Here is a 26,347-nt window from a genome sequence, read left to right as displayed (position 1 = left end):
GGGGTGTCTGGGTTTCTAGCAGGCTGCAATATGTTAAAGCTTTGTGTCCTTTTGAGGAACAATTGTGTCCTTTTGAGACTCCTTCTAGTCTCCACATCCTTTCTCCCTTCCACTGGGTCTGTCCATCTCTCCTTCCCCCCTGCACAGGCTGAGCTACTGCTGGGGTTCCCTTCCCCTCCACAAAGGCAGTTCAGGCTGATCTCCCCATTTTCCCTGGTGCAGGCAGACACTGAGTTTCACCTGGCCTGAGGAGGTATTTCTGTGAGCTGTCGCTGTGCAGTCTTGTACCTGAATGAGGGGTATTGCTGTGTGACCAGGTTGGAATTTGCAGAGTGGGTACCACAACCTTTACTCAGTTTTGTTTCCAATTGTTGTTGGTTTTGTTCTTCTGTAATTTCACGCATTTCACCAGTGGAAAGACACATTGATCTTTCTGTGACATGGTGTCCCCTATTCTTCATAGTGATAGGTATATTCTGATATGATAATAGCATAAGTATGATAAATTTTATGCAAGTTGGGTCATGTAAGATGTCATTGGAAAAAATATGATTTCCTGAGTGCAATTATCCTATTTGTATGAATGTATAATTTTTGTCTCTGAAGTAATGAATATAGACTATATATTTGTATTTCAAATGTAGTTACACCTGGGTAATGTGTCAGTCTAGATAGCTGGTTGGGAAGGGCCTATTCAAGACAATGTGCCATTAAGGAGAACAGTACGCCTTAGGAGAAACTTAGCTCCCACATAGTAAGACTTCCTGAGAACGCTCCAAACAGCCTATAGAGACAGGTAACCATCAAGTGATCCATTCTCTCTCTCCCATCCCCATCTTCTGGCAAACAGAGGCTTGGGACACCATCCCTGCCCATCCTGGCTAATTGCCATTGACGGTTCTATCCTACATGAATTTATCTAGTTCTTTTTTGTACCCATTTATAGTCTTGGACTTCTCAACATCCTCTAGCAAGGAGTTTCACAGGCTGACAGAGTGTTGCATTAAAAAAAATACTTTCTTTTGTTTGTTTTAAACCTGCTGCCTATTAATGTCACTTGGTGGCCACTAGTCCTTGTGTTATGAGAAGGAGTAACACTTCCTTAGTTACTTTCTCCACAGCAGTCATGATTTTATTGACCTCTATCATATCCCCTCTTAGTCATCTCTTTTCCAGTCTGAAAAGTACGAGTATTATTAATCTCGCCTCCTATGACAACCATGCCATACCCCTAATCATTTTGAAGATGTGGGCATACTATGGATTCATAGAGAGGCAATATGACATTTTCTGTCTTATCATCTATCCCTTTCTTAATGAGTCCCAACATTCTGTTTGGTTTTTTTTGTCTGTCGCTGCACATTGAGTGGATGTTTTCAGAAAACTATCCACAATGACTCCAAGATCTCTTTCTTGAGTGGTAACAGCTAATTTAGACCCCATCATTTTATATGTATAGTTGGTATTATGCTTTCCAATGTGCATTACTTTGCATTCATCAACCTCTCCTTGAGATACCCAGGTTAACATTGGCTCTTTTCACTGCAGGAAAAGCTCATATTTAGAAAATTATCTCTTTATGCCCCCAAATCTTGTTCACAGTCATTGCACTTCCCATGATATTTCCACATTGTGTAAGCATCACCTACATTCTTGGTTCCTAGATTAGAACACTGACCAACAAATTCAGATTGCTCTGAATGAGTGACCTGTCCCCTTCATTATTTATGATCACCAGTTTTTGTATCATCTGCAAACTTCAGGCATGAGAAAGGTAGTCAGATAAATTGCTGACGTGTATCTCTGCTTACACTCAGAGAGAGGGCCGTGGACTAGCTGAACCACAGGTTTCATCCATGATACAAGTTCTATATTGAAAAGGAGCCAAAGAGATATAATCATGCTGGGCTATGACTTTGTGCTCAATAGAATGGGCATAAAGGCCAAAAGGGTCTTGGTATTTATGGCTACAGGCCTGCATGTCTGTTACTTCCCTTGTTTCTTTTGATGAGAGACTTTCTTGCAGGCACCGAGCTTTGAATGAGACATAAATTACAGGTGTTATCTGAGACACCGTTCTGAGGGTGTCACCCTAATACCTAACTTGTAGAGATTTTCTTATGCCCTGAAACACGTGGGCATATAGGTTTTACAGCAAATATTTATTTAGCTGTACCTATTGTAACTGAATAGTCTCATTATCCATGCACATTTACAAGCCCTACCTGATTCTTTTTAGCTCATGGTCTCAACTATCTTTTGTGGCAATGAGCTCCTACTTAGGCATTGAGTGCAGAAAGACCTATTTTTCCATCTGTTTTGAATTTGCCACGTTTCAGTTGAATTGAATGTCCTCTTCACATTGTGTAAAGAGACAAGGAGATTAGAGTCTTGATCTGTTATCTATCAGTCAGTATTTTATAGACTTTTCTCATATCCCCTTTTATTTATCTCCTTTGAAAGATAACAATTCCAGTCTTTTCAACCTCTCTCTGTATGAGAGTTTCCCCAGGCGCTCGATCATTTTCATTGCCCTTCTCTGAACCTCTCTAGTTCTGCAATATCCTGTGTGAGAAGGGTGCCCAGTACTACACAGAGGAGACCAGAGGAAGGTGAAACGTTGGCTAATGGATCTCGTGGCATTGCATTTCCTGTACAATTCCCCATCCCACTCCTCCTGGATCCCAATGTTTTGCTTAGTTTGTGGCCATACTTGCACTGTGAGCAGGGTTTCACAGAGCTGTGTACCATGATGCCCAGATCCCTATCCTGACTTCATACAGTTAAATTACAACCTTGTAAGGTCTTTGAGGAGTTCAAGCTTTTCCCTCCAAAGGGCATAAACATTGCATTTAGTGACGTGGGAGGTCATCTGCCATCCTGCTGCACATTCACCTGGTTTGCTTAGCTCCCTCTGAGAAGTTGTCTGGACTTGACAATGACCTAAATAATCTGGTGCCATCTCTCAATGTTGCCACCTCACTGTAAATAACTATAAAATGTTTATTGTAATTTTGAAGAAGTGGAATTTTATTCATCTTGTTAAGTTGCATGTGAGTCTTACTGTCCTATTTTGCTGAGCCCCTGGGACAGGTGAGGCTGCCCAGTTATTTGCACCTATGTAACCTGAGACCCAGGAGGGGTTATGAAACCAGGTGACACCTTTTGCCCAGGAAGTGAGACAAACAGAAGGAGGAGGAGCATCAAGGGGGGTGTCAGAGGTCAGGTGGCTGGAAGCTGGCAATCTGCATCGGGGACTGAAAGAGGGGGAATCCAGGGCATCTGGCCCAGGATTCCCAAGATGGACTTGGCTGAAATTCACTGATGTCTGTAATAGGACGGTCTGCTCTATGCTGTGTTCTTGTCAATTAGTAAACCTTCCGCTTTACCAGCTGGCTGAGAGTCATATCTAACTGTGGAATGGGGTGCAGGACTCTCTGGCTTCCCCAGGAGCCCCGCCTTTGTAGATTTGCTGCCGGAAGTGCACGGTGTGGAAGGGGATGCTGAATGCTCTGAGGTCAGACCCAGGGAGCTCGAAGTTGTGTAAGATTCTTGTCCTGGAGACAGTATGCTCAGAGAGAGGAGGCATGCTCACCCAGAGTCCTGATTGGCTTCATAGAGAGTAGTTCCAGAGTATCACTCGATGACTCCGTGACATTAATATATATGGCCCGGTCTACACTACAAGTTTAGGTCGAATTTAGAAGTGTTAAATTGATTTAACCCTGTACCCATCAACATGACAAATCCCTTTTTGTCGACTTAAAGGGCTCTTAAAATCGATTTCCTTACTCCACCCCCGAGGAGGGGATTAGCACTGAAATCAGCCTTGCTGGGTTGAATTTGGGATACTGTTGACGGAATTCGATGGTATTGGCCTCTGGGAGCTATCCCAGAGTGCTCAGTTGGGACCGCTCTGGACAGCACTCTCAACTCAGGTGCACTGGCCAGGTAGACAGGAAAAGGCCTGCGAACTTTTGAATCTTATTTCCTGTTTGGCCAGCGTGGCAAGCTCACCTGTACAGGTCACCATGCAGAGCTCATCATCACAGGAGACCATGCAGTCCCAGAATCACTGAAGAGCTCCAGCATGGACCGAACAGTAGGTATGGGATCTGATCGCTGTATCAAGAGACAAATCCATGCTGTCAGAACTCCATTTGAAAAGACGAAATGCCAAAATATTTGAAAAAAATCTCCAATGGCATGAAGGACAGAAGCTATAACAGGGACCCACAGCAGTGCCACATGAAAATTAAGGAGCTCAGGCAAACCTATCAAAAAACCAGAGAGGCAAATGACCGCTCTAGTTCAGAGCCCCAGACATGCTGCTTCTATGATGAGCTGCATGCCATTCTAGGGGGTGCAGCCACCACTATCCCAACCCTGTGCTTTGACTCCGTCAAAGGAGTGGGAGGCAACACGAATGTGGGTTTTGGGGGTGAGGAAGATGATGAAGATGAGGAGGTTGTAGATAGCTCACAGCAAGGAAGCGGAGAAACTGGTTTCCCCAACAGCCAGGATCTGTTTATCACCTTAGACCTGGACTCTGTACCCCCCCAACCCACCTAAGGCAGGGCTCCAGGACCCTGAAGGCGGAGAAGGGACCTCTGGTGAGTGTACCTTTGTAAATATTATACATGGTTTAAAAGAAAGCGTGTTTAATGATTAATTTGCCCTGGCACTCACTGCCAATACAGCTACTGGAAAAGTCTGTTAACGTGTCTGGGATGGAGCGGAAATCCTCCAGGGACATCTCTGTAAAGTTCTCCTGGATGTACTCCCAAAGCCTTTGCAAAAGGTTTCTGGGGAGGGCAGCCTTATTCTGTCCTCCATGGTAGGACACTTTACCACGCCAGGCCAGTAGCACGTAGTTGGGAATCATTGCAGAACAAAGCATTGCAGCGTATGGTCCTGGTGTTTGCTGGCATTCAAACAACATCCGTTCTTTATCTCTCTGTGTTACCCTCAGGAGAATGATATCATTCATGGTCACCTGGTTGAAATAGGGTGGTTTTAGTAAGCGGACATTCAGAGGTGCCAGTTTTCTGCTGGGCTGTTTGCCTGTGGCTGAACAGAAATCTTACCTGCTGTTAGCCATGCGGTGGGGGGAGGGGTGAAGCCATCATCCCAGAGAATTGGGTGTGTGTGTTGAGGGGGGAGGGGGTGTTAGCTGGGTTTCTGCTGCATGTGAACCCGGAAACTGCAGCCCCTCCTTTTAAATTGCCAACCCATTTTAAATGGCCAACCCAACGGCTACTTCATATGGGAAATGAGGGCGCTGCTGTTTGAAGCCATTCCCACATGTTATGAAGGTTAAAGAAGCCAAAAGACTGTGGCTTACCATGGCTGCCTGCAAGCCGAATTCTGATACCCGCTGGCCCTGCGTGAGTGATCTCTCACACCAAATCGGCATACCCTCAATAAGAGGCAAAATTTGACCTTGTAATGAAAGCACATGTGCTATGTAATGTTAAGAGCAAGATTTACCATGAAAGAGTGTACCCATTGTTCTATAAAATGTATCTTTTTAACTACCACTCTCCCTTTTTTTTCCTCCACCAGCTGCATATGTTTCTCCTTCCCAGAGGCTAGCGAAGATTAGAAGGCGAAAAAAACACACTCATGATGAAATGTCCTCTGACCTCATGCTGTCCTCCCACACTAACGAAGCACAGCAAAATACGTGGAGGCAGACAATCTCAGAGTGCAGGAAAACACAATATGACCATGAGGAGAGGTGGCGAGCTGAAGATGGTAGGTGGCGTCATCTTGCTGAAAGAAGGCAAGAGTCAATGCTCAGGCTGCTGAAGGGTCAAACTCATATGCTCCAGTGTATGGTTGAGCTTCAGGAAAGGTAGCAGGAACACAAACCGCCGCTACAGCTCCTGTGTAACCAACCGCCTTCCTCCCCAAGTTCCATAGCCTCCTCACCCAGATGCCCAAGAACGCAGTGTGGGGGCCTCTGGCCACCCAGCCAACCCACCCCAGAGGATTGCCCAAGCAACAGAAGTCTGACATTCAATAAGTTTTAAAGTTTTAAAATGTTGTGTGACCTTGTCCTTCCCTCCTCCACCACCCCTCCTGAGCTACCTTGGCAGTTATCCCCCTATTTGTGTGATGAATAAATAAAGAATGCATGAATGTGAAGCAACAATGACTTTATTGCCTCTGCAAGTGGTGATTGAAGGGGGGAGGGGGTGGTGCTTAGCTTACAGGAAAGTAGAGTGAACCTGGGAGGTGGGGGGTTTCCATCAAGGAGAAATAAACAGAACTTTCACCCCGTAGTCTGGCCATTCCTGAAACTGGTTTTCAAAGCTTCTCTGATGCGCACTGTGCCCTCCTCTACTCTTTGAACTGCCCTGGTGTCTGGCTGCACGTAATCAGTAGCCAAGTGATTTGCCTCAACCTCCCACCCTGCCATAAATGTCTCCCCCTTATTCTCACAGATATTGTGGAGCGCACAGCAAGCAGTAATAACAATGGGAATACTGGTTTCACTGAGGTCTAACCGAGTCAGTAAACTGCGCCAGCGTGCTTTTAATGCCCAAATTCACATTCTACCACCATTCTGCACTTGCTCAGCCTGTAGTTGAACTGCTCCTGACTACTGTTGAGGCTGCCTGTGTATGGCTTCATGAGCCATGGCATTAAGGGGTAGGCTGGGTCCCCAAGGATAACTAGAGGCATTTCAACATCCCCAACAGTTATTTTGTGATATGGAAAGTAAGTCTTTTGCTGCAGCTGTTGAAACAGACCAGAGTTCCTGAAGATGCGAGCGTCATGTACCTTTCCTGGCCATTCTATGTTGATGTTGGTGAAATGTCCCTTGTGATTCACCAGTGCTTGCAGCACCATTGAAAAGTACCCCTTGCGGTTTATGTACTTGCTGCCTTGGTGCTCTGGTGCCAAGATAGGGATATGGGTTCTGTCTATGGCCCCAGTTAGGAATCCCATTGCAGCAAAGCTATCCACTATGATCTGCACATTTCCAAGAGTCACTACCCTTGATATCAGCAGCTCAGTGATAGCATTGGCTACTTGCATCACAGCAGCCCCCACAGTAGATTTGTCCACTCCAAATTGATTCCTGACTGACTGGTAGCTGTCTGGTGTTGCAAGCTTCCACAGGGCTATCACCACTTGCTTGTGAATTATGAGGGCTGCTCTCATCTTAGTATTCTTGCACTTCAGGGCAGGGGAAAGCAAGTCACAAAGTTCCATGAAAGTGCCCTTACGCATGTGAAAGTTTCGCAACCACTGGGAATTGTCCCAGACCTGCAACACTATGCGGTCCCACCAGTCTGTGCTTGTTTCCCTGGCCCAGAATCAGCGTTCAATGCCATGAACTTGCCCAATTGACACCATGATGTGCACATTGCAGGGCCCGTACTTTGTGAGAAGTCTAGGTCCATGTCCTCATCATTCTCGTCACCGCACTACAGTTGCCTCCTCCTCACCTGGTTTTGCTTTTCTTGCAGGTTATGGTTCTGCATATCCTGCTGGATAATGTGCACGGTGTTTATAGTGCTCATAATTGCTTCGGTGATCTGAGCAGGCTCCATGTTCCCAATGCTATGGCGTCTGCACTGAAAAAAAGTGCGAAACAATTGTCTGCCGTTGCTCTGATGGAGGGAGGAGCGACTGATGACATTGCTTACAGAATTGGCTTACTGGGAATTAAAATCAACAAAGGGGGTGGATTTGCATCAACGAGAAACAGAATGGCCCCCTCAAGGATAGAACTCAAAACCCTGGGTTTAGCAGGCCGTTAAGGGAGGAAGGGAGGAGAAAATGAATACAAAACAAATCTGGTCTATTTCTTGTTTTGATCCACTTCCTCTATCTTTATACATCTTGCTGGCAGCAGATGGTGCAGTATGACTGCTGGCCATCGTCGTCTCCTGGCTGCTCATTAGAACATGGTGCAGTAGGACTGCCGGCAGGACTGAATCGCCATGAGATGAAATTTAAAAAGGAAATGACCTGGCTGAGTCACTCCCATGTTTTTCCAGGCGCCCCTGACTGACCTCACAGAGATAAAAAGAGCACGCTGGAGTACGGCGACGATGGCTACCAGTCATACTGCACTGTCTTCTGCCAAAAAGCAATAAGCTGCTGCTGTGTAGCAATGCACTACCTTGTCTGCCAGCACCAAGGAGACATACGGTGAGGGTGAGCTGAGTGGGCTCCATGCTTGCCATTGTATGGTGTCTGCATGGGTAACCCAGGAAAGAAGGCACAAAACGATTGTCTGCCGTTGCTTTCACGGAGGGAGGGAGGGAAGGGGGGCATGACGATATGTACCCAGAACCACCCACAACAATGTTTTAGCCTCATCAGGCATTGGGATTTCTACCCAGAATTCCAATGGGCAGCGGAGACTGCGGGAACTGTGGGATAGCTACCCACAGTGCAACGCTCCGGAAGTCGATGGTACTGTGGATGTACTCCACTGACTAAATGCTGACTAAATGCACTTAGAGCAATCGACTGTAAAAAAACGCTTTCTACAAAACCGACTTCTATAAGTTTGACTGAATTTTTTAAATCTCATCGCTATTCTTTTCTCCCTTCACAGATACTTTGAGCATTTAGCAGCCTGATCGACACATCAACCTCTTCATGGCAGCTTTCAACCTCACCCCTTCTGGCCCTTCAACATTCATCCAATGGGCATCCCTGGCCTGGAAGCTGCCCACGTCTGGGGTTCCATCCCTTTCTTTATGTGCTACATCATCAGCCTATTGGGAAATTTCACGTTTCTGTTTGTCGTAGGCAAAGAGCAGACCCTGCACAGGCCAATGTACCTGCTGCTCTGCATGCTGGCACTTACAGACATCACCACTTCTACATCCGTCATACCAAGGGCACTGTGTATATTTTGGTTCAATTTGAAAGGCATTCCTATGGGTGGCTGCCTCATCCAGATGTTCTTCCTTCATGCAGTTTCTGTTATGCAGTCAGCTGTTCTCATGACAATGGCCTTTGATTGCTACATTGCCATATGTAACCATCTGAGATATTCCACCATCCTCATCAATGCACAAATAGCTAAGCTAGGGCTAGTGGGTTTGACAAGAGCTGTTCTCTTCATTCTTCCCCTGCCCCTGCTCCTGAGCAGGCTGCCATTCTGTGCCAACCGTATTATCCCTCATATGTACTGTGACCACATGGCTGTAGCGAAGATGTCATGTGGGGACATTACAGTCAACAGGATGTATGGCTTGGTGATAGCATTTGTAGTCTCAGGGTTAGACTTGTTGCTCGTTGCCCTGTCCTATGGTCTGATCATCAGGGCCATCATCAGAATCTCCTCCAAGAAAACCTGCCAGAAAGCCCTCAACACCTGCACCGTGCACATCTGTGTGATGCTCATGTCTTGTACTCTCTTGCTGTTCTTCTCTCTGACACACTGGTTTGGTCAAGGCATAGCTACCCACATTCACATCATCTTGGCAACCCTGTACTTCCTTGTCCCTCTCATGTTCAACCCTATCATTTATGGTATCAAAACCAAAGAGCTTTGTGAGAAAGTGGGCAAATACACCTGCAGAAGGTGATTGCTGGGGATAATTATTTTAAACCTGACGGGGAAAGGATATTGCCTCATTAATCAAGGATGCTGTCCCAATTTGGGTGAGCTCAGCACTATGGAAGTTCAGAGTCAGAGTTCCTCACACCTAATGTCTTATAACTCCATCACCAAGCACTGCTTTCTCCATTGCTGAGTTCCCTCGATCTGACCATCACCTGATCTCTTTCAGGCATCACTCATCAGTCCCCTCCCCAGCTGAACCCTGTCACTCATCCTTTCTGTTACTTCCACACCAAGAGAATATACTGCAATTTTCTGTTGTAAGGTGACTTTGCATTAGACCCTGTGTGAACAGGGTTCTTCATCAGTTCAACAAACTAAAGTTATGCTTTCTGATAGCCAAAGACAGATTAAAAAACTACAGTGTTGAACTTATTTATCCTATGTACAATGATCTAGTCAGAAAATTTACCTGACTTTTCTACGTCCAATCCTTCAGTATGCCTGGAGGAAATATCAATGTTTTCACTTGATAGGTGCTAATACAGGAAAGTTGCTGCAGGAATTGAGGACATTGTACTAGAGCCTGATAGTGAGAGTTGTGAAACTGTACGGTTTTGAGACCTGGACTGTGCTACTGAGCAACTATGAATTAATACGATAGAACACCACATAGTTAAGGGTTAATTGAAAAGCAGGCTTTTAGATACAAGGTCAAAATCTAGATGACAGGTTCCCCAATCAGAATGGGCGAAGGAGACAGACATGTAAATAAGTGACAATGAAAGAAGATAGGTGGATGAAAACCATGAGTCTAGATGCTTGTGATATTAGAGGTTTATTGAAAGTTAGGAAAAGTGATGGTCCAGTAGGAGTCATTATGACCTATATGTTTTGCAGAAATTATAAAAGATTAGGCAATACAGTATACTTTGGAGCAGTTTTCTGAATCTATCTTTAGAGATGTTTTTCTGACATCCTTTCTCCCCAGCAGGTGAGCACCAGGCCGATTACTCAATCCAGCTGCTAGGTAAATATCTGGAATGGGTTATCTAGGGAAGTGGTGGAATCTTGATCCTTTGAGTTTTTAAGGCCCGGCTTGACAAAGTCCTTCCTGGGATGATTTAGTTGGGGTTGGTCTTGCTTTGAGCAAGGAAGTTGGACTAGATGACCGCTTGAGTTCTTTTCCAACCCTAATCTTCTATGATTTCATGATTCGATAATGTTCTAAAGCTATTACCTATGTCTCTGTGTACTTAAATCTAATAAACTGCAGTGTTAGACTAGAGCATACTTACTAGGATTTGATCATACAGAATTGTTCTGATTGCTTTATTCCTGACACGATGAGGAGTGAAATAGTTAAGCTGCCACTGCTGGGGATTCTGAAAACTCCAGCAAACAGACTGCTGTGTTAAACTATGACATTGTCTTGGAATCCAATAACTTAGCACTTTACACAGTTGGTTTTGGAGTCACTTTCAGCTGAAACTTTGAAAACACATACTAACAATTCCCTTTGTCAAAGACATCAAAAGTAGGCATAGAGATTTCAGCTTGGAGTTTGTGAAGCAGATGAAATAGAGATTCCCACAAAATGTCCAGGTGATGGAAACTCATTCAGTGCTAAGTCCTTCATGACCTGGTGTCATAAATATAAAGGGAAGGGTAAACACGTTTAAAATCTCTCCTGGCCAGAGGAAAAACCCTTGCACCTGTAAAGGGTTAAGAAGCTAGGATAACCTCGCTGGCGCCTGTCCACAATGACCAATGAGGAGACAAGATACTTTCAAAGCTGGAGGGAGGGAGAAACAAAGGGCCTGTCTGTCTGTGTGATGCTTTTGCCAGGGACAGAACAAGAATGGAGTCTTAGAACTTAGTAAGTAATCTAGCTAGATACGCATTAGATTCTGTTTTCTTTAAATGGCTGAGAAAATAAGCTGTGTTGAATGGAATGGATATTCCTATTTTTGTGTCTTTTTGTAGCTTAAGGTTTTGCCTAGAGGGATTCTCTATGTTTTGAATCAAATTACCCTGTAAGGTATTTACAATCCTGATTTTACAGAGATGATTCTTTTAACTTTTTCTTCTATTAAAATTAATCTTTTAAGAAACTGAATGCTTTTTCATTGTTCTTAAACTTCAAGGGTTTGTGTCTGTGGACACCTATGCAAATTGGTGAGGATTTTTATCAAACCTTCCCCAGAAAAGGGGGGGTATAATTTGGAAGGATTGTGGGGGGAAAGATGTTTCCAAATGAACTCTTTCCCAGTAAGCGGTGTTAGAAGTTTGGTGGTGGCAGCGAAAGTCCAAGGGCAAAAGGTAAAATAGTTTGTACCTTGGGGAAGTTTTAACCTAAGCTAGTAAGAATAAGCTTAGGAGGTTTTCATGCAGGTCCCCACATCTGTACCCTAGAGTTCAGTGTGGGGAAGGAACCTTGACACCTGGTTTGGCTAATATCTCATTTTTGGCATTGTTTTCTGGATTCCTTAGACTGTTAAAGCATTAGTGGAGCGTTTTGCCTATGATTCACTAACCTCATACTGAGAACAGTCAAGTAGAGCAGTTTTCGATAGGTCTTGAACATATGGATGCCGCTGGGGACAGAATCTTTAGTGAACTTGGCTTGTTTGCTCTTTTATTGCTGGCCATCAGAAGAAGCATTCTACTTCCGATGAAGACTGGGAAGAAGAAATATTGCCTTTTAGAGACTAACAGTAACAAATTAATTCAACTCAAAATATGGACTTTGACTACCATCATTGAATGCAATTACAAATTAATAACATAATAATGTTATTCTTATTTTTACACTACATATGTTTTGGGCTTCTTTTGGGCTATTTTTAAAACTGTTATCCACCGCATTTTTGTTTGAAATACCTGCCAACCCTCAATCGGGATACAAGTACCAGTACCAGCAGCTCAGAGGTGTGTGGCCTCCACCTGAAACCCAGCATCTGAGAGGTCCAGAGGTACTGATTCCCCAGCATCATAGAGTTATGGGGGTCTCCACCACCTGTGGCACCTCAGAGCTGATGGTCCCCCTGCAACCCCCAGTGGCAGAGAGCTGCGGGGTCCTTAGCCACTATGGCAGCTGGGAGCTCGGGGGCCACACTGGCTCTCAGCTCTGGCTCTGCAGCCCCTGAGCTGAAGTGAAAAATGTCACGGGGGTCTCTGAAAGTCACGGAATCTGTGACATAATCTTATCCTTAGCCAGGCCTATGAACAACTCGCTGTGGTGACTGGGGAAGTGGTGGAACCCCAGCGACTGAGGCAGTGGCCGCACTTTGGGCAGGAGATACAACTTGCTCCAGACTGTAGAGTTCTTCACCCTGGGCTCAGAGTGTCCGCGGGCTGCTGTTAAGTGCTGAAGGCTGGAACGTTGTTGTTTTGGTAACAAAAGTCCTTGGAACCCCAGTTTTATCAGAATTCACTGATATGGCAACCTGCTAATTCAGCAGAGCTCAATGTTACTCATAAAGAAAGACCACAGACACAGTTCAGTGACAAAGGCACAAAGCTGTTTTTATTACCCTCTAGGCGTAATACTATGAGACAAAAGAGCAAAGGAGTTTATGAAATTCTTCTCCTGGGTGCTAATATCCCAAGAAATCCTTACTGATCAAGGACTACTACGGATAAATGTTTTGCTATGAGGAAGGTGCTTCAAGCTTCTGAGTTTTCTTTCTTTGAACTGCTGTATTGGAAGCAGCCTCAAGGCTTCCCTGTCTTGCTTGGAGAAACATGGAAGACCAAAACCACAGGCAATGAAGATAGTTCAATACATTGTTCAATTAAGAAATTGACTCAATACTTTATGGGCATTTACTAGAAATACTTTGCTAAATGCACAACAGGTACAAGAGAAGGCCTATAACAAAGGGGTACAGCTCTGAGTGTTCAGACTGGGTGATTGAGTGTTCTTGTTACTATCAAATTTACTGTTCAAATTACTGGTTCAATGACAGGGACCATTTGAGGTACTGAGGCATGTGGTCCTCATCGACTGTGTGGTCCAGCTTCCACAGAAGAAAAAGAAGACTCAAATGAGAACATATGAACAGCCATACTGGGTGAGACCAATGGTTCATCGAGTCCAGTATCCTGTCTTCTGGCAGAGGCCAATGCCAGGTGCTTCAGAGGGAAAGAACAGAAGAGGGCTAGTGCTGAGGAATCCATCTCCTGTCATCCAGTCCCATCATAGGGCAGTCAGAAGCTAGGGACACCCAGAACATGGGGTTGCATCCCTGAACACCTTGGCTAACAGCCATTGATGAACCTGTCCTCCATGAATGTATCTAGTGGAGAAGTCCCAATGTACTAGTTCTTATGCATGACTTCACAACCCATTTCTGCGTCAATTTCTGAAAGATCAACACAGAATTGAATTTCATCCTTACCTGATGCAGATAGTAGATGAACTATTACAACATTTGGAAGCTTCCAGATATATATCCACTCCCAGGGGAGGCTCTCAAAATGAAGATCTGCAGGGTCCATTTTCTGCTCATCCTGCTGCTCACAGAGACGAGGGAACTGTCTGGGAGTCCTGACCAACCTGAGAGTCTGCAGGGACTGTTCAGGGGAATCATAAAAGTCACTGTCCAGCACTTTGAGTGTCAGACATGTGACATTCATACTCTGGTTCCCAGGGCTCTGCCTTCATATCACACGATGGAGATTTCTTCTCTCTGCTGAGCAGGATTTCAGTGAGTTGCCTGTTTCTGCAATAAAAGTAGTGCTAAGGGCTCAGAGAGCATTCCAGGGTTCAAATCCAGAACCATCTGGGCAGCAATTTACCATCATGTCAACTTAGAACAACAAATGTATTGTAAATAATTCAGACACATATTTGTTTTTCAGATTGGTTCCTTGTCTTTTACTGTATCCTTCTATCTGCCTCAGTACCTTCCTGTTTTGGGCTGTGTGATTTTCCCTTTGGGTCACTCAAGTTTTCCAATTCAGCAACTTCATTGCACCCATAGGAAGTTCAGCCAAACCTTCTGCCGTGGGTATCTGTGTTAACAGAGGGTTCACAACAAGAAAGGGCTGCACACTGACCAGATTCTGCTCGCACATTCTGCCTTCACTGGGTCACTCCAGATTGACACTGGCCTTCCTTACAGCAAAATCAGGCTGATGTGTATTGAAATCTCTGTCTTTCAAGATTGGTCTCAGAACGCCACATGAACTGGGGAGTTGACTCTTTCAGCAAACTCACAAAATAGTGTTCTCTAGCTTGATCCAAAGCTGTAATTTTTACACCTGGAAGCTGAAAGTTAAACACTGAGGCACCCCCTCCCCTAGTTCATGTCCTGTAGACTGTAAATAAGAGATCAGAAGTCCAAAGTGAAGGCAATGTGATGTTTATTGGGGTTAATTTCCAGCAATCACATGTTCCATAATTCTGATGCTGCAGAGCCTTCTGTCCCAGTGTCCCACTTTCCTCCTCCTTACTAGGTATAATTATACCTGAAATGCATGACATGTATTTGCATAAGATATAGAAGAATATGTAGATATCAGAGTATCAAAAATCAAAGAGGCAAACAAGACCCAAAATTCTATCTCAGGCAAAGATAGAGGCCTGAATCTGACATTATCACTAGCTCTCCTAACACCAGCCAATTTCCCAGTTCCCCAGACTCACAGTGTTACCCAGGGTTCTTTCAATCCAAAACTCTTGGTAATAATCTTTATTCTGATTATTGATTAACCAGGTGTGGATTTTTCCCAGAGTTTGCAGCCTTGAGGACCTAACAGACATTCCTGAGGGCACATCCTCCTCTTCTAAAATGCATGTATCAGCCACTTCAACACAATTCTTATCAGGCAGGATGCGGGGTCAAGCTGCCCTTTCTGTGGCACCAAAACCCCTCCCCTCCTGCCTTGGTCAAACTGAGGCTGCTGCATGGTCATTTACGGCCTGCTGACTTGGCTGCTTTTAGCAATAAGCCATAATGGTTTCAGGCACTTTGCTGGTTTGCCAAAATCTCCCCGCACAACAGCCCTAGTGGAGTATAACCCCCAAATGTTAATGTCTTGCACTGCATAGGGATCTATACAATGTAAGCTCATTAATAGAGTTCACCCTCCTCTCAATGTGGGAAGCATATAGAACAAGCCCAGGGTAACCAAACTGAGATTTTCCCCATCTAGTGAGGCCACTAGATGTCACATGCCACCTTATATGGCTTTACCTTACGGCAGCAATCCTTTGCTCCAAAAACAGTTCCCAATTCATCTTGTGAAAAAATACAGGTATCCAAAAGGGAGTTCAGTGTGATGTGATCTGGTCACATGGCTTTCAATGTGCTGCAAAGTCTTAGCAGCCATTATCCATAGGCTGTCTGGAGCACTCTCAGGAAGGCTCATCAGGTGTGGGATAAGCTTCTCTTAAGGCCTATTGTTTCCCTTATTGGCCCATTACCCTGAGTAAACCCTTCACAACCCGCTGTCTAGACTGGAGGCATTTTGCCTAGTGGGTGTCACCCAGGTGTAACTACATTTGAAATACAGATACATAGTCAATATTCATAACTTCACATTAAAAAATGACACATTCACACAAATAGGTGTGACAAGATGGCCAATGTTCATATGGTGGGTTCTGCGCTTTTCACAGGGTGGGGGCAAGACACCACCCCTTACCCCTGCACTCGGGTGCCCAGGGCCCGACTAGTGCCTCAGGAAAGTGATAGAGGAGGGGTCTGGGTTTGCTCCTCACTCTGAGTCCCAGCCCCTCTCAATCCCTGCGGGTTTCTTACCCTCAGTGCTTAGATGCTCGGGAGAGGGAGTCTCCCTGTCCTGCTGGGGCAGGGTCTCCCTTACTTCAGTTCTCTGGTCTTCCAAATCTCACAACACACCTCCAAGCTCTAGTCCTCTCTCCTTCCTCCTCCATCTCTGACTGCCTGGAGCAGGAGGTTTTATTAGGTTCCTGACAGGACCTTAATTGACAACAGGTGCTCCAATTAACCTGTAGCAACCCTCCCTAGTCTACATGGAACCATGTCTTAATTAGCCTAGGGCTTATATATTTCCTCTCTGACACTCTACCACTTCTCCCTGGCCCTCCTGTATCATGTAGGAAACAATTTTCTGAAAATTATAACATTTCCAGTGACACCTGAGAAGACCTATCTTTTACAAAATGTATCATAATTAGGCCATAATTATACCATAATTATACAACTATGAAGAATATGGGGTGCAGTGTCATAAAGAAGTTAGGAGTATCTTCTTATAGGCTATTAAAATATTCATGTGATAGCAGAAAAACACATTAGAAAACATGATCCCAATTATACATACCAAATGATGGGGTCTAAATTAGCTGGGTTATCTCTCAAGAAAGAGACCTCGGGGTCATCATAGATAGTTCTTTGAAAACATATTCTCAATGTGCATCAGCAGTTAAAAATAATATAATGTTAGAAACCTTTAGGAAAGACGTAGATCAGAAGACAGAAAATATAATAGTGCCACTATACAAATACCAAATCGTGAATGCTGCCTGCAGTTCTTGTTGCATCATCTCAAAAAAGATATATTAGAAATGGAGAAGGTACAGAGAAGGGCAAAAAAAATGATTAGGGGTATGAAACAGTTTCCATCTGAAGAGAGATTATAAAGACTTGGACATCTAAGCTTGGAAAAGAGATGACTAAGAAGGGATATGATAGAGAGCTATAAACTCACAAATGGTGTGGAGAAAATGAAAAGACATGTCTTGTTTAGTCTGTCCCATAACACAAGAACCAGGTGTCACCCAAGGAAATCAATAGGCAGCAGGTTTAAAATAAAAAAGGGAAGTAACACACACAACAAAGAATCAACCTGTGGAACTCATTGCCTTTCCCATTTCCAATATATCTTTTTTTGAGGTGGGATGATCAGATCTGCATGCAGTAATCAATATGTGGACTTGCCATGGGTTTATGTAGAGGCAATATGATATTTTCTGTTTTATGATCTATCCTTTTCCTAATGATTCCCTATATTCTGTTAGCAAAAAGAAAAGGAGTACTTGTGGCACCTTAGAGACTAACAAATTTATTAGAGCATAAGAATGCATCCGATGAAGTGAGCTGTAGCTCACGAAAGCTTATGCTCTAATAAATTTGTTAGTCTCTAAGGTGCCACAAGTACTCCTTTTCTTTTTACGAATACAGACTAACACGGCTGCTACTCTGAAACCTATATTCTGTTAGGTTTCTTTTACTCCCACTGCACATTCATTGAATCATAGAATCATAGAAGATTAGGATTGGAAGAGACCTCAGGAGGCCATCTAGTCCAACCCCTGATCGAATCAGGACCAACCCCAATTTAATCATCCCAACCAGGGTTTTGTCAAGCCAGGCCTTAAAAACCTCTAAGGTTGGAGATTCCACCACCTCTCTAGGTAACCCATTCCAATGCTTCACCACCCTCCTAGTGACAGAGTGTTTTCTAATATTCAGATTAGACCTTCCCCACTGCAACTTGAGACCATTGCTCCTTGTTCTGTCATCTGCCACCACAGAGAACAGCTGAGCTCCATCCTCTTTGGAACCCTTCTTCAGGTAGTTGAAGGCTGCTATCAAATCGCCCCTCACTCTTCTCTTCTGCAGACTAAACAAGCCCAGTTCCCTCAGCCTCTCCTCATAAGCCATGTGCCCCAGCCTGCTAATCATTTTTGTTGCCCTCCACTGGACACTCTCAAGTTTGTCCACATCCTTTCTGTAGTGGGGGCTCTAAAACTGGACAAAGTACTACAGATGTGGCCTCACCAGTGCCAAATAGAGGGCAATAATCACTTCATTTGATCCACTGGGAATGCTCCTACAAATGCATTAAGTGGATGTTTTCAGAGAATTATCCAATATTACTTCAAGATCTCTTTCTTGCATGTTAACTGCTAATTTAAACCCCATCGTTTTATATGCATAGCTGCGGTTATGTTATCCAATGTGCATTATTTGCGTTTCTCAACATAGACTTTCATCTGCCATTTTGTTGCCCTTTCACAGAATTTGGTGGGATCCCTTTTTAACTCTTTGCATTCTGCTTTGGGCTTATATATCTTTGCCACATCACTGGTTACCTTTTTTTCCTGACCATTTAAGAATATGTTGAACAGCAGTGTTATCAGTCAGTTTGAAATATTTACTGCAACTGAAAGAACATTGCTGAGCTCTTCTGCGAACTTCTCAGCAGCCAATTCCTGTTTGAGAATCATACAAGGATTCTAGGTTGCTGAGGGAGCTACTTCTTGAATTCTTGTCAGAAGCCTGCTACACCATCCAATGATTGACTGTACTCCATTGTTATAAATTCCAAAGCAATGTTCCCAATCAAGGCCTGGGTCTTGGACAAAAAGTATTTCATAGTTTAAGAAGCTCTTCACCAGTTGCTTGGATTCACAGTAGATGCTAAAGCAGAAATTTCTCTTTTAAATTTATTACTGTAGCAACATGAATGTACACCATGCTATGCAGCTGTGCAGCATTTGATATATGGTGAAACCTCACAGTAATAAATACCTTGGAAATGGAGGGTGTTTGCAACTCTGAAATCTTCATAACTCTGAACAAAACTTTATAGTTGTTCTTTCAAAAGTTCACAACTGAACATTGACGTAATACAGCATTGAAACTTTACTATGCTGAAGAAAAGAAAGATGTGTTCCCTTTATTTTTAGTAGTTTATGTTTAATACAGGACTGTATTGAATTTGCTTTTTTTTGCTTTTTTTAAATCTGCTGCTGCTTGATTGCATACTTCTTGTTCCAAATGAGGTGTATTGTTGACTGGTCATAATTCTGAGGTTTAATTGTATCTATAAAAAAAAAGGAGTACTTGTGGCACCTTAGAGACTAACAAATTTATTTGAGCATAAGCTTTTGTGAGCTACAGCTCACTTCATCGGATGCATTCGGTGGAAAATACAGTGGGGAGATTTATATACACACACAGAGAACATGAAACAATGGGTTTTATCATACACACTGTAAGCAGAGTGATCACTTAAGATGAGCCATCAACAGCGGGGGTGAGGGGGAGGGAAGGAGGAAAACCTTTCATGGTGACAAGCAAGGTGGGCCATTTCCAGCAGTTAACAAGAACGTCTGAGGAACAGTGGGGAGTGGGGTGGGCAGAGAAATAACATGGGGAAATAGTTTTACTTTGTGTAATGACCCATCCATTCCCAGTCTATATTCAAGCTTAAGTTAGTTGTATCCAGTTTGCAAATTCATTCCAATTCAGCAGTCTCTCACTGGAGTCTGTTTTTGAAGTTTTTTTGTTGAAGGATAGCCACTCTCAGGTCTGTAATCGAGTGACCGGAGAGACTGAAGTGTTCTCCAACTGGTTTTTGAATGTTATAATTCTTGACGTCTGATTTGTGTCCATTCATTCTTTTACGTAGAGACTGTCCAGTTTGACCAATGTACATGGCAGAGGGGCATTGCTGGCACATGAATGCATATATCACATTGGTAGATGCGCAGGTGAAGGAGCCTCTGATAGTGTGGCTGATGTGATTAGGCCCTATGATGGTATCCCCTGAATAGATATGTGGACAGAGTTGGCAACGGGCTTTGTTGCAAGGATAGGTTCCTGGGTTAGTGGTTCTGTTGTGTGGTGTGTGGTTGCTGGTGAGTATTTGCTTCAGATTGGGGGGCTGTCTGTAAGCAAGGACTGGCCTGTCTCCCAAGATCTGTGAGAGTGATGGGTCATCCTTCAGGATAGGTTGCAGATCCTTGATGATGCATTGGAGAGGTTTTAGTTGGGGTCTGAAGGTGATGGCTAGTGACGTTCTGTTATTTTATTTATTTATGTAGTAGGTGACTTCTGGGTACTCTTCTGGTTCTGTCAATCTGTTTCTTCACTTCAGCAGGTGGGTATTATAGTTGTAAGAATGCATGATAGAGATCTTGTAGGTGTATGTCTCTGTCTGAGGGGTTGGAGCAAATGCGGTTATATCATAGAGCTTGGCTGTAGACAATGGATCGTGTGGTGTGATCTGGATGAAAGCTAGAAGCATGTAGGTAGGAATAGCAGTCAGTAGGTTTCCGATATAGGGTGGTGTTTATCTGACCATTGCTTATTAGCACCGTAGTGTCCAGGAAGTGGATCTCTTGTGTGGACTGGTCCAGACTGAGGTTGATGGTGGGATGGAAATTGTTGAAATCATGGTGGAATTCCTCAAGGGCTTCTTTTCCATGGGTCCAGATGATGAAGATGTCATCAATGTAGCACAAGTAGAGTAGGGGCATTAGGGGACGAGAGCTGAGGAAGCGTTGTTCTAAGTCAGCCATAAAAATGTTGGCATACTGTGGGGCCATGCGGGTACCCATCGCAGTGCCGCTGATTTGAAGGTATACATTGTCACCAAATGTGAAATAGTTATGGGTCAGGACAAAGTCACAAAGTTCAGCCATCAGGTTAGCCGTGACAGTATCGAGGATACTGTTCCTGACGGCTTGTAGCCCATCTTTGTGTGGAATGTCGGTGTAGAGACTTCTACATCCAGAGTGGCCAGGATGGTGTTTTTAGGAAGATCACCAATGGACCGTAGTTTCCTCAGGAAGTCAGTGGTGTCTCGAAGATAGCTGGGAGTGCTGGTAACGAAGGGCCTGAGGAGGGAGTCTACATAGCCAGACAATCCTGCTGTCAGGGTGCCAATGCCTGAGATGATGGGGTGTCCAGGATTTCCAGGTTTATGGATCTTGGGTAGCAGATAGAATACCCCAGGTCGGGGCTCCAGGGGTGTGTCTGTGGGGATTTGCTCTTGTGCTTTTTCAAGGAGTTTCTTGAGCAAATGCTGTAGTTTCTTTTGGTAACTCTCAGTGGGATCAGAGGGTAATGGTTTGTAGAAAGTGGTGTTGGAGAGCTGCCTAGTAGCCTCTTGTTCATACTCCGACCTATTCATGATGACGACAGCACCTCCTTTGTCAGCCTTTTTGATTATGTTGTCAGAGTTGTTTCTGAGGCTGTGGATGGGATTGTGTTCTGCACAGCTGAGGTTATGGGGTAAGCGATGCTGCTTTTTCATAATTTCAGCCCATGCACGTCGGCAGAAGCACTCTATGTAGAAGTCCAGTCTGTTGTTTCGACCTTCAGGAGGAGTCCACTCAGAATCCTTCTTTTTGTAGTGTTGGTAGGAAGGTCTCTGTGGGTTAATATGTTGGTCAGAGGTGTGTTGGAAATATTCCTTGAGTCAGAGATATCAAAAATAGGATTCTAGGTCACCTATATCTATAGACTCATCTGAATTGTATAATATATGATCTGATGATTAATTTCTAGGAGCTGCTGTTTTAAAGCAGTGGCCATCTCCACAATATGGTGAGTAATTGTGTCATTGGAAAGTGGGATCACATCTAGCTGTGATGGTGCTTTCTCTCCTAACATCAATGTGCACATATCCTTTAAATCTGGAAGTAGTCGTTTCTCACCTCCGTTGTATTGCTTACCAGTCTTACCAGCTTTGGCAATGTGCAAAGCCGCATAGTAAGAAGCCTAAGTAGCCTCCATGTTAACAGTTTTGTATACTTCTACAGCATTTTTTTTTTTGTTAACTCAATGAGCTCCTTCTGAAACAACTTTAGAGGTTTATGCCTCAGAGGGTTTCCCATGTCATTTGTCCCTATATACTTCCCTCAACTTCATATACTTCCAAGATATGTTTCACATCACATCTGCTCCCCTTTGAGGCTGATTCCCACTATCCCATCCTCTACCTACTTGGGGTGGGCTGGACTGCACTCTCTCCCTCTTCCGCTGCCTCCTGGTCTATAAGCACCCTCATTCCAATACAGTGGCTGGTTGCTCACCTGCTGTGGAGAAAGTCTGTCAGGAAAAATGACTCTCAAGATGTCTTTAGAGGACTGCTCCAAAATACACTGTATTAGCAAATTTTTATATCTTCTACAAAACATATAGGTCATAGTGACCCCTACTCAATCATCCCTTTTCCAAACTTTCAATAAAAATATCAGAGGCATCTAGATCCAAGGTTTTAATCCACTTATCTTCTTGCATTATCACTCATTTACTCGTATTTCCATTCCTCCCATTCTGATTAGCAGAAACTGACAGCTAGATTTTGACCTTGAATTTAAAAACCTGCTTTACAATTAACCCTTTATTATGTGGTGTTTATCTTAGTAACTCATAATGGCTGAGTGCACATCATATGGTTGCTACTGGTTTGATCACATTCTGGGGTACACACCCCTCACGGTAACAATGTTCAGTTCTCCAAAACACAGTTTCACAACTCTCAACAATAAGCTCTAGTAGGATGTCCTCATTTCTTCTATTAGTACTTTCCAATAGAAATATTTGGTTTGTCCTCCAGGCTTCCTAAAGTATTGGGCATGGAAAACTCAGGAACATTTTAGTCACTGGATCATTGCACGTGTGATAAAGAAGTTCAACACTGTAGTTTATTTCTTTTCTTTGGATATCTGAAAGTGCAGCTTTAGTTAGTCAAACTGATCAAGAATCATGTTCACACAGGGTGTAATAGAAGAACACCTTAAATCAGAAAGCTGCAGTATATTCTCTTAGTATGAAAGTCATGGAAAGGCCGAGAGACAGTCATGGAAGGTTGTAAGCAGGGCTTGGTGATGGAATGATAAGACATTACGTGTGAGGAATTTCTCAGACTATGAAATTCCACAATTTTGAGCTCATCCAAATTGGGAGAGAGCACCCTTGATTAACAAGGCGATATCTCTTCCCAATCTTCTCATACAGCTTTAAAGTCAGTGCCCCCAGCGATCATCTTCTGCAGGTCTATTTGCCCATTTTGTCACAAAGCTCTTTGGTTTTGACCCCATAAATGATTGGATTGAGCATGGGGAGATGAGGAAGTGGAGGTTGGCTAAGATGATGTGAACGTGGGAGCAATGCCCTGACCGAAGCGGTGTGTTACCGTGGAGAAGAGGATGAAAGTGCAAGACATCAGCATGACACAGATGTGGGCTGTGCAGGTGTTGAGTGCTTTCCAATGAGCTTTCTTAGAGGAGATTCTGAGGATGGCTCTGGTGATCAGACTATAGGAGAAGGCAACAAGCAACAGGTCTAACCCTGAGACTACAAATCATAGAATCATAGAATCATAGAATATCAGGGTTGGAAGGGACCCCAGAAGGTCATCTAGTCCAACCCCCTGCTCAAAGCAGGACCAAGTCCCAGTTAAATCATCCTAGCCAGGGCTTTGTCAAGCCTGACCTTAAAAACCTCCAAGGAAGGAGATTCTACCACCTCCCTAGGCAACGCATTCCAGTGTTTCACCACCCTCTTAGTGAAAAAGTTTTTCCTAATATCCAATCTAAACCTCCCCCATTGCAACTTGAGACCATTACTCCTCGTTCTGTCATCTGCTACCATTGAGAACAGTCTAGAGCCATCCTCTTTGAAACCCCCTTTCAGGTAGTTGAAAGCAGCTATCAAATCCCCCCTCATTCTTCTCTTCTGCAGACTAAACAATCCCAGCTCCCTCAGCCTCTCCTCGTAAGTCATGTGCTCTAGACCCCTAATCATTTTTGTTGCCCTTCACTGTACTCTTTCCAATTTATCCACATCCTTCTTGTAGTGTGGGGCCCAAAACTGGACACAGTACTCCAGATGAGGCCTCACCAGTGTCGAATAGAGGGGAACGATCACGTCCCTCGATCTGCTCGCTGTGACCACCAAGCCATACGTCCTGTTGACTGTGATGTCCCCACAGGACATCTTTGCCACAGCCATGTGCTCGCAGTAGGTGTGGGGGATAATGTGGTTGGCACATAATGGCAGCCTGCTCAGGAGCAGGGGCAGGGGCAGGACGAAAAGAATAGTTCTTATCAAACCCAAAAGCCCGAGCTTAGCTATTCGTGCGTTGGTGAGGATGATGGTGTATCTCAGAGGTTTACATATGGCAATGTAGCGATCGAAGGTCATTGTCACAAGGATGGCTGACTGCATAACAGAAACCGAATGAAGGAAGAAAATCTGGGTGAAGCAGCCACCCACCGTAATGCCTCTCAAATTGAACCAAAATATACACAGGGCTTTCGGCACGGCTGAGGTAGATGTGCTGATGTCTGTGAGCGCCAACATGCAGAGCAGCAGATACATCGGCTTGTGCAGGGTCTGGTCTTTGCATACAACAAATAGAACCATGCAATTTCCCAACAGGCCGATAATGTAGAACACAGAGAACGGAATGGATATCCACATGTGAGCAGCTTCCAGGCCAGAGATGCCGGCAAGGATGAATGTTGAAGGGCCAGAGGGGGAGAGGTTGAAAGCTGCCATAAGGTGGTTGATGCGTCGATCAGGCTCCGAAATGCTCAAGGTTCCTGTGAATTGAAAGAAACACAGGGAGGGTCTTTAAACACTTTATAACAAATAGTTATTATGAATCTAGAAAAGCGGGTGAGCAGTGAAATGGCAACATTTACAGATGGCACCAGATTATTTAGGTCATAGTCAAGTCCAAAGAACTCCACAGAAGGAGCTAATCAAGTCAGATGAATGAATGACAGATGAATTTCCATGTCAATAATTTCAATTTATATGCTCATTGGAGGGAAAATCTTTAACTCTTAAAACACCTTACAAGGTTCTAATTTAAATGTATGCCCCCAGGACAGGGATCTGGGTGTGAAGGTACAGAGCTTCTCACACAGAGTATTGCAAAACTAGAGGTGTTCAGGCAAATGCAACTAGAATGATCCAGGGCCCGGTGAAACTCATATGAAGAGAGGTTGAAAAGACTGGGGTTGTTACCTTACAGAGGATTTGAAGAAGAGGGGACATAGGAAAAGTTTATAAAATACTGACTGGTAGAGGGGAAATGGAGAATGTGTTCTCCCCTGTCTCATATCAAAAGATCAAGAAGACATTCAATTAAACTGAAATGTGGCAAATTCAAAAGAGATACAAAATGAATGCTTTCTCCACTCAGTGCTAATCAGACTGAGGAACTCCTTGCCTCAAAAGTTAGTTCAGGCCATGAGCTAAGCAAGAATCAGGAAGGGTTTGGACATATACATGGATAGTGAAGCTATCCAGTTTCAATAACTACAGCTTAATGAATATTTCAGGAAGCCTAGGCCCACATATTTCAGGGGAAAAGCCTATCTGTAGCTGTTAGGCATCAGGGTGATACGGTCAGGATGGCCAAATCACCACCCACCACATGAACCTTTAGCTGGATTTCTTACATCTTTTTGTACAGCCCTTGGGCCGTCACTGTCAGAGAGAGAGAACACTGGACTGCATTGGAACATAGGTCTGTTTCATGATGCAATTCCTATGTTGGAAATGAGCCAAGTTTACTCCATGGAAACAAAAAGAAAAGGAGTACTTGTGGCATCTTAGAGACTAACAAATTTATTAGAGCATAAGCTTTTGTGAGCTACAGCTCACTTCATCGGAAGCTGTAGCTCACGAAAGCTTATGATCTAATAAATTTGTTAGTCTCTAAGGTGTCACAAGTACTCCTTTTCTTTTTGCGAATACAGACTAACACGGCTGCTACTCTGAATCCATGGAAACAGACATTTTCATGCTTGGAAATGAAATAGCACCCAGCAGAAAGGGCATGAAACTACAAGGATTTGGGTATTTAGGTATACAGGCCTGCACATGTGGGAGATCACAGAAAATGTGTACAGGTTACCGATTCAGAGCAATCTGGATTGGTTGGTAAACTAGGTCAAAGCAAACAATGTGCATTCTAATATAGCTATGTAGGTATCTACATCTAGGGACAAAGAATGTAGGCGATGCTTACATAATGCTGGACTCTCGTGTGAAGTTCAGTGAC

General features: G+C 44.0%; 1 protein-coding gene and 1 pseudogene across 1 annotated transcript; one reads left to right on the top strand and one right to left on the bottom strand.

Annotated features, from left to right (window-relative positions):
* The first annotated feature begins 8,131 nt into the window (after positions 1 to 8,131).
* Positions 8,132 to 9,563, top strand: LOC122457845 (olfactory receptor 52N2-like). Its single transcript, XM_043503932.1, has 2 exons — positions 8,132 to 8,169; positions 8,633 to 9,563. The coding sequence occupies exons 1-2, from the start codon at positions 8,132 to 8,134 to the stop codon at positions 9,561 to 9,563; spliced, it is 969 nt and encodes a 322-aa protein (XP_043359867.1).
* Positions 9,564 to 23,325: 13,762 nt separating this feature from the next.
* Positions 23,326 to 24,831, bottom strand: LOC119849253 (annotated as a pseudogene).
* Between the last annotated feature and the right edge of the window lie 1,516 nt (positions 24,832 to 26,347).

This window comes from Dermochelys coriacea, chromosome 1 (genome assembly GCF_009764565.3).
Source record: "Dermochelys coriacea isolate rDerCor1 chromosome 1, rDerCor1.pri.v4, whole genome shotgun sequence".
NCBI lineage: Eukaryota > Metazoa > Chordata > Testudines > Dermochelyidae > Dermochelys > Dermochelys coriacea.
This window is presented reverse-complemented; position numbering and strand designations above follow the sequence as displayed.